This window comes from Merops nubicus, unplaced genomic scaffold, assembly GCF_000691845.1.
Source record: "Merops nubicus isolate BGI_N331 unplaced genomic scaffold, ASM69184v1 Scaffold54000, whole genome shotgun sequence".
NCBI classification, from domain to species: Eukaryota; Metazoa; Chordata; class Aves; order Coraciiformes; family Meropidae; genus Merops; species Merops nubicus.
Window position 1 is genome coordinate 1 of NW_008585919.1, and position 8,160 is coordinate 8,160.

At 43.3% G+C, this 8,160-nt stretch overlaps 1 protein-coding gene across 1 annotated transcript; it reads left to right on the plus strand.

Annotated features, from left to right (window-relative positions):
• Positions 1 to 545: 545 nt before the first annotated feature.
• DDX5 (DEAD (Asp-Glu-Ala-Asp) box helicase 5) lies at positions 546 to 5,989 on the plus strand (the record flags this gene model as incomplete). Its single annotated transcript, XM_008948465.1, has 12 exons — positions 546 to 711; positions 858 to 954; positions 1,036 to 1,169; positions 1,291 to 1,356; positions 1,815 to 1,956; positions 2,035 to 2,195; positions 2,369 to 2,541; positions 2,716 to 2,826; positions 2,964 to 3,025; positions 3,107 to 3,166; positions 4,429 to 4,653; positions 5,225 to 5,989. Coding segments are annotated over 12 exons (1,780 nt in total), but the record flags the coding sequence as incomplete, so codon positions are not given.
• Positions 5,990 to 8,160: the final 2,171 nt, after the last annotated feature.

Consider the following 8,160-nt stretch of genomic DNA (forward strand, 5'->3'; position numbering starts at 1 on the left):
CTGCGGCGCCTCGGGCCGCGCGGCAGCGCCGCCGGAACGGGCTTCTCGGGGAGCCTTTTCTGGGTGACCGAACGTAAAATAACAACGTGCAATGCACGGCCTCGCAAAATACGGTTATTGAGAGGAGCCTATATTTTGGAATACCAGAAAACGGTTTCCAGAAAGTTATCCCAAGGTTTTGTAACTGCCCATGCGCGTTTTCTGCAGGCTGACACAAAATGGGAGTGTCACTTGGGCAGGAAACCATTTTGATCATGGGGTAGTAGGAAGGTTTTAATGTCTTTACTTCATTTATGTTGTAGCTTGGGAACAGGCCTTTCAATTTCATTGTGAGGAAACTGCAAAGATACGTGTTACCTTAGTTACTGAAGGTGAATTGTAGCTAGGCAGATTGTGGCACCTACAACTGAAGTGTGTTTTTGAAGTTTTAGTTATCTTGCCGGTTTGGTTTATAAATCTAAAATGTGAGGTTAACTTGGCCAGTACCTTTGCAGTCTGTCCTTTATGTAAGAACCAAAATGATTCTATGTTATGATCTTCTCTAGGTTTGGAGCTCCCCGTTTTGGAGGAAGTAGAGGTGGACCTCTATCTGGGAAGAAATTTGGAAACCCTGGGGAAAAACTTACAAAAAAGAAATGGAATTTAGATGAGTTGCCCAAATTTGAGAAGAACTTCTATCAAGAACATCCTGATGTAGTCAGACGTACTGCGGTATGTACCCTAACTCCTGCAAAAGTAAATACATAAGTGCAAACATGCTGAGGGTCACGGGGCCCGATGGGCACGGACAGGGCAACTCAAAAGATAAGTTTGTTATCAGAGCTCATTTCCAGTAATGTGTTTTTTTGGTCTTGCAGCAAGAAGTTGAACAGTACAGAGCAAGCAAAGAAGTCACAGTTAGGGGCCATAACTGTCCAAAACCGATTATAAACTTCTATGAAGCTAACTTCCCTGGTAAGTGAAAACTAGGACACTGGCTGTGTTTCCAGGCTTAAGACAAAACCTAAGGTAACGAGATTCAATTCTCTTTTCAAGCAAATGTTATGGAAGTAATCCAGAGGCAGAACTTCACTGAACCAACTGCTATTCAAGCACAAGGTTGGCCTGTTGCATTGAGTGGACTGGATATGGTTGGAGTGGCACAGACTGGATCAGGGAAAACGCTGTCTGTAAGTTGTGATTGTAGCCTGGAGAACTGTTGGGTTTCAGCAGTGAAAGCATGGCCTGGCTCAGTGCAGGCTAAGTGCTTCTGGGAAGAGGTTGTAATACACTTTTCTTTTTTCCAAACAGTACTTGTTGCCTGCTATTGTGCATATAAATCATCAGCCATTCCTGGAGCGAGGAGATGGACCTATTGTAAGTATCTCTAAATTAAAGGGAAACTTAATTTCTATAGTGTGATTTTTTTCTTTTTTTTTAAATTTTTACAGTCCCATTGTCCATGCTTGTAAGAGTGCATGGCTGTGTTGTGTTTCTCTGTATGACTTAAGTTGTTCCATGTTTTGATAGTCTCCCAATAACATTTTATAAGCTCTGATTGGATTCTCTTTAAAACTAGAGAACTGGGGCTAGATGTCCCATTTTGGAAATTGCTGTACCCTGGAAGCTAGTGACTTTCAGATGTTTTACCACACGGCATGGGGCAGTTTTTGGGAACTGATATGGATGCTAGGTAACTTAGTTTGCTGGTTTGGGCTATTTAAATCCACTTCAGTCCTGCTGATACTGAAGGAATCTGACAAGCATTTTGTTTAAAGCTAGTGTCAGACTACAGCTTCAAATATTGAGCTAAAATCTGGGCATCTTCTTTCTAGTGTCTTGTGCTGGCCCCAACTCGTGAGCTGGCGCAGCAAGTGCAGCAGGTAGCTGCTGAATACAGCAGAGCATGTCGTCTGAAGTCTACGTGTATTTATGGAGGTGCTCCAAAGGGACCACAGATTCGTGACCTGGAAAGAGGTATGGATAAGCCTTGATGTGTCTCTGCATGTGGCAATGTGAAAACTGCTTCAGCTGACTTGACTGCTTGGTTTTAAGGTGTGGAGATCTGCATTGCAACACCTGGAAGACTTATAGACTTCTTAGAAGCTGGAAAGACCAATCTCAGGAGGTGTACTTACCTTGTCCTTGATGAAGCTGACAGGATGCTTGACATGGGATTTGAACCTCAGATCAGAAAAATTGTGGATCAGATTAGAGTGAGTATAAATGGTTCACATACTTACCATTATTGCAGAAACAAATGGCACTATGCTCATGAAAGTAGGGGCAGTGCAATTAACTATTTCTGGCTTGCCTGGCTAGATCTTTTTGTTTGGACATTTGTCTTGACTACATATTGGTCTTGTACTGATCTAGTCTCCTTCTCCAGCCTGACAGGCAGACCCTGATGTGGAGTGCCACATGGCCAAAGGAAGTAAGGCAGCTGGCTGAAGACTTCTTGAAGGAGTATGTGCATATCAACATTGGAGCGTTGGAACTCAGTGCTAACCACAACATCCTTCAGATAGTGGATGTGTGTCATGATGTAGAGAAAGATGACAAGTAAGTAGTTAGGGGGGTGAAGCGTTCAATACTGGTTTTAATAGCTTGTTTATAAACTGTAAGATAGATTTGTCTTTAATTTCTTTGAGACCACTAAAAAAACCTAAAAAAAATCAGGCTGTTTAAACTTGTGCGATACAGATAAAATCCATCTCTAACCATCTTTTCTAATAGGCTGATTCGTTTAATGGAAGAAATAATGAGTGAGAAGGAAAACAAAACAATTGTTTTTGTGGAAACCAAAAGACGGTGTGATGATCTTACCAGGAAGATGAGGAGGGATGGGTGAGTAATAGCTGGAACTTGAGTCAGCCATCCCAGGGATCTGAGCATGCTCTTGATGCTTCATGAGCAGCCGCTGTCCCTGATCAATGAAGATGCTTGAGGAATGGTCTGAGGTAAATGGAATTTTGTATTTTCAGGTGGCCAGCAATGGGTATTCATGGTGATAAAAGTCAGCAGGAGAGGGACTGGGTTCTAAATGGTGAGTATGTCAGGAATTTTTACAAGCCTGTCACTTACGGTACTCTGTTACAGAGAACCTAACAAGCTGTTTCTGTTACAGAATTCAAACATGGAAAAGCACCAATCCTGATTGCTACAGATGTTGCATCCAGAGGTCTAGGTTAGTACAACTCGTAATGCCAAGTTGCCCAAAGCTTTTTAAAGAAAGTCTATTGCTTTCTTTAACCTCTGCATTTTTCTAAGTTTTCTTCACATAAAGGTGCAGTCTTTGTGGCAAGGCCTAGGCATGACAATCGGAGGACTCGAGGGGGATGGAGGACTAGTGGAAGTGATCGGCTGGCTGCTTCCAGTCAAATAGAGAGGTGAAAGCTGAGAGCATTGTGTGCCAGTAATCTTCAAAAGGCAAAGATCATCCTTTAAACTACTACCCCATAAACTGTTCTCTCATGAAATAAGCAGTTTCATTCACAGTTCACTTTGCCCTGGTATTTCTCTTCTGTCCATGCTTTGCATGATTTGCCATGGTGCAGTACTGTTAGTTTTGTGCATACTGTCTGCTGTGATCTGTGGGTCTTTGAATTTCAGTGAGTTTGCTGAAATGTCGAAGAAAATAATTACAAACTTCCATGTTCAATGAAATTTTTTTTTCAACAATGAAATGGAGAGAGCAGCTTTAAAATGTACTAAGCCTTGTACAAATTGGTGAGTACTGGCACATGAAATCTGAGAAAAAGTCCACCTCTCACTTTAGCAAGTGGGGCAGGAAAGCAATAGCTTTTCAAATGCCTTTGAGAGTCGATGTTCCTCCACCTATACATAGTCGTCATGTCGAGACCTGCCAGAGGGAGACACATTGACACATTCTCAAGTGAACCCTGGCTTCTTGGAAGTTCTTGCCTAGACGAGACACAGTGCATAAAAACAACTTGGTGACTTTGGGGGGACAGGTATGTTTTTCTTGCAGCTGCGGTTCAAAGGTCTTGGCAAGACGAGCAGTGTGGCCCATTATTTTTTTGAGCTTCTAATGAGTGTGTATGTGAAGGACCTTGTATGTTTTTACTCTAAGGTCCTCAAATGAGCACATGAAGAGGCTGCTGTGAGCTTTAGTGGCCCTACTGCAAGAAGCATTCAGATGTCACTTGATGATTTGTAGAGGGGACTCTTGAGTTGGGAATGACAAGCAAATGCATACTCCTTTATGGTAAGGTTTTGGATCACAGGGTGGGTGATGAGACGGGAACAGACGGAGTGTGCATAACTTTCTCTTCCACAATACTCGTGCAGAAATGGGTGATTCTAACACTGTTCTTTGCAGCCATTATTGCCTTTAAAGTGCTCTTGTCTAATGTTTATCTTCGATTTGGCTGTTGTGGTGTGCAAAACTTCGTACCTTGCTTTTTGCCACACTGCAACACTTTACAGATGTGGAAGATGTGAAATTTGTCATCAATTATGACTACCCTAACTCCTCAGAGGACTATATCCACCGAATTGGACGAACTGCCCGCAGTACCAAAACAGGCACAGCATACACATTCTTTACTCCTAACAATATTAAGCAAGTAAATGACCTCATCTCTGTGCTTCGTGAGGCTAATCAAGCCATCAACCCCAAATTGCTTCAGCTGATTGAAGACAGAGGTTCAGGTAGGTTCTGTTCTTGACCACAGCTTGTAGCTTTCATCTTGAACACAATGGAAACTCAAATTCCACCTCCAACCTCTCTCCAAAATGGATTTGGAAGGTGGCTTAGCTACCACTTATGGTGACCTGAGAAGGTATTTATTACCACCAGTAACAAAAAAAAGAGGACACCCCCCTCCCCGAGTGCTCCCCACTCATGCTGTAGCTATGGCTCATACTGGTTGAAGATGCACTTCTTCCTGTGCAATAAAACACTTGAGGACTCAGGTCTCGTGGCCTTCTCTCATTGGCCAGGAAGGGCGGACTCAAGTGTCCTGTTGGCAAGGTGGAAGGGACACTTTGCCTTACTGCTGCTACTTAGGTTACAGGGGAGAGTATGTGACTCCAAGGTTAGACAACTTTCTCTATCAGAATAGTCGTCTAACAAGTCCAGTTAGCACCTGGAAAGCTTTTATAGTAGTCTTGCCTTGCTGGGACAGAGGAAGGGTGCTTCTCTTTATCAGCTGAACTGTCGGTGGTACCTAAGGCACAGACTTCATTGCTATGTATAACTATGTCTTGTCTCTTTTAATAGGTCGCTCCCGAGGTGATCGACGTGACAGATACTCTGCGGGCAAAAGGGGTGGATTTAGTAGTTTTAGAGAGAGGGAGAACTTTGAGAGAAACTATGGTCCCCTAGGAAAGAGAGACTTTGGAGCAAAAACTCAGAACGGGGCGTACAGCGCCCAGAGTTTCAGTAATGGCACACCTTTTGGCAATGGCTTTGCGGCCGCGGGCATGCAGGCCAGCTTCCGGGCCGGCACCCCCGCCGGGGCCTACCAGAACGGCTACGAGCAGCAGTACGGCAGCAACCTGGCCAGCATGCACAACGGCATGAGCCAGCAGCAGTACGCCTACCCTGCCGCCGGCACCGCCCCCATGATCGGCTACCCCATGCCGACGAGCTACTCTCAATAGCTTAGTGTATTTAAATGTCTCAGTTTTTCATAATTGCTCTTTATATTGTGTGTTATCAAAACAGGATAGTTATTTAAGAAATGGGAAATGCAGAAATGACTGCAGTGCAGCAGTAATTATGGTGCACTTTTTCGCTATTTAAGTTGACTATTTCTCTACATTCCTGAAACAATTTTTAGTTTTTTGTACTAGAAAATGCAGACAGTGTTTTCAAAGTTAAATGTACAGTGATTTGAAATACAGTAACAGAAGGCAGTGCATGGCCTTCCAATAAAGATATTTGAAGACCGAATTTTCTTTCAGATGGCGATTTTTCTCAACGTGCACAACTTTACATTAATGGAATGTCAAATGTTTTTTATATTAAATTCTAGAAAGGTTTCTCAACTGTGTCCGATTAAACATTTAAGCTTCTATAAAACCCAGCCTTGCCTTGATTGGGCTAGATTGCTTAGCATGGCAGGCTCTGCTTTGATGGGGAAGAAGAGTAAAGCTGGATTTAAGTGGCTGTTGGAAACGGTGGTCTTCCTTCTCTTGCTAGCGTAGGGCTAGTTCTTGGAGATGTGCTGGAGCGAGGGTCCAGCTCCCGTCTGGCTGACCAGGACCCTGCAGTGGCGTTGCTCACCAGCTGCTACGGGCGTAGGAAGCGTTTGCAGCACTGTACTGTCGCCTTCACACGAGCTATGTGCAGACCAGGCTTGAGTGTAATGTACCTATGGCTGTCAGGCCTTGCCAGTTAGCATGCAGGCTTACCATGAGCTTCAGAGAAATGGGAAGATCTTAGTATTAAAAATTCAAATTATACTTAAACTGGTATTGAGCAGTGATTTCTTTATGGAAGTGGGGGGAGGGAAGTGGGCCCGTAACCCATGATTTTTTTTTTTCCCCAAAAAGAAACTTGTAGCACATGCTAATGACTCATCTGGAAGTGCTGCCTGTGCTGAGCAAAGCCCCAGCTCTCCTTGGTGAGGAGCAGAGCTGGAACAACACTCCATACTGGGGTTAAAGTCCTTACTGCTTTCATGTACAGTATATTAAAATTCCAGTAAGGCTGACTTGGTTCCTTTGTCTTACTTGTTTATCAGTAACAAGGATTAGTTTAGAGTTTAACAGTGCTTAACTACAGCTGAATGTACTCACAGCTGACTCTGTCTGGGGGAGTCAAGGCAGGGTTCTATCTAGGTTATTTTGAATCCAAGTCAGACTATTTCTTTTAAGCTTTAGATCTTTCCTTGTCTGTGCTTAGGTCTTAGTGATTGTTTTCCTTTTGAGGGCCCAGCTTGTGATGTTCTTAACTACAGCCTAATCTGCCCCATGTATTTTACTGCTTTTTGTCTGGAGTTCCCTCAGTTGATGGTACTTCTGTGATCTTTTGCTGTTGCTAAGAGAACTGAAGCTGAAGCCCTGAAATACCCTCACGCTACAGTCTAAAGCCACAGTTGGCAATGTGGGAAGAGGTTATCATGGGTATTTTAATTGGTTTTGTAACATTCCCCTTGCTCAGTCCCATCAGTGTGGAAAAACAAGGAAGTAGATGGTTATTTATCTTTGAGGTAGGGCATGTTGATTGCCAAGTTTCCAAATAATTTTCCTGAAAAGGCAATGAAACCTTGTTTTTAAGAACTTTATATTAAAAAGTTGTATGTAGGAAACTTCCAGCTTACGAGTTTAAATGGACAGATGGGTGTTTCAGCAGTGACTCAAGGAACAAATAGCTTCTTGCTCCCTTTAAATGGGTGATAGCACCAACTATTTTGTGAAAGTGAAACCCACATAGATGTTTGTAAGTCATACTGGTTGGAAGTGGTGCTTCAAACTTAGTTGTGAAATCAGGGGAAGAGGGTCCATGTCCTGAATTTTGAATACAAGTTTTTCAAGGTTGTAGATCCTTGGTGGACTTCAGTGTAATTATGTGGCTAAATCAGTTACCTTTCAGAAGCTAAAGTAATTTTTAAACTTGGGTTCAAAGACTGTTTTGCTTCTGGACAGCTGATGGGGGCTAATGGCAGTGCTATTTCTTTTGCCTTACTGGTCAAATAATAAAAAAAACTCAAACAGCAACACATCTTGGATTTTTTTGCCTTACCGCAAAATCGAGGGGAAGCATTTCTTGAGGGCAAAGGGGATTGCTCAGTATGAAGTGGGCACTCCTTAACATTTGCACATAAAATGGTGGGTAAAAAAATAAAAAGAATACCTTTGGCACTAGTAACAAGGAGCTCATGATGAATCTGCCGTAGCAATGAAACTAAGTAGCAGTACTGTTAAGAGTTCCTTCAGCTGACCCAGTGGCCTACTAATGTGTGTTTTTTTTAATTCTCTGTCCCTGTGGCCTGGGGTTTGTGCAGTAAAGAAGCAAGGCAGAGATTATCTCAACTCGTGGGCACTTAACATACCTAAGCCTTTCGTGGCAGCCAGCTCCTAGACTGGTTGCTCCTCTCAAGCTCCACCTTCTGGCACTGGTACAGAACCCTGATGAAGCACGTATGGAAATTTCCACTGCTGTGGGGCTGCTCCGCCAGCTGTCCGCCTGAGCAGCGCAGAGGCGCCTCC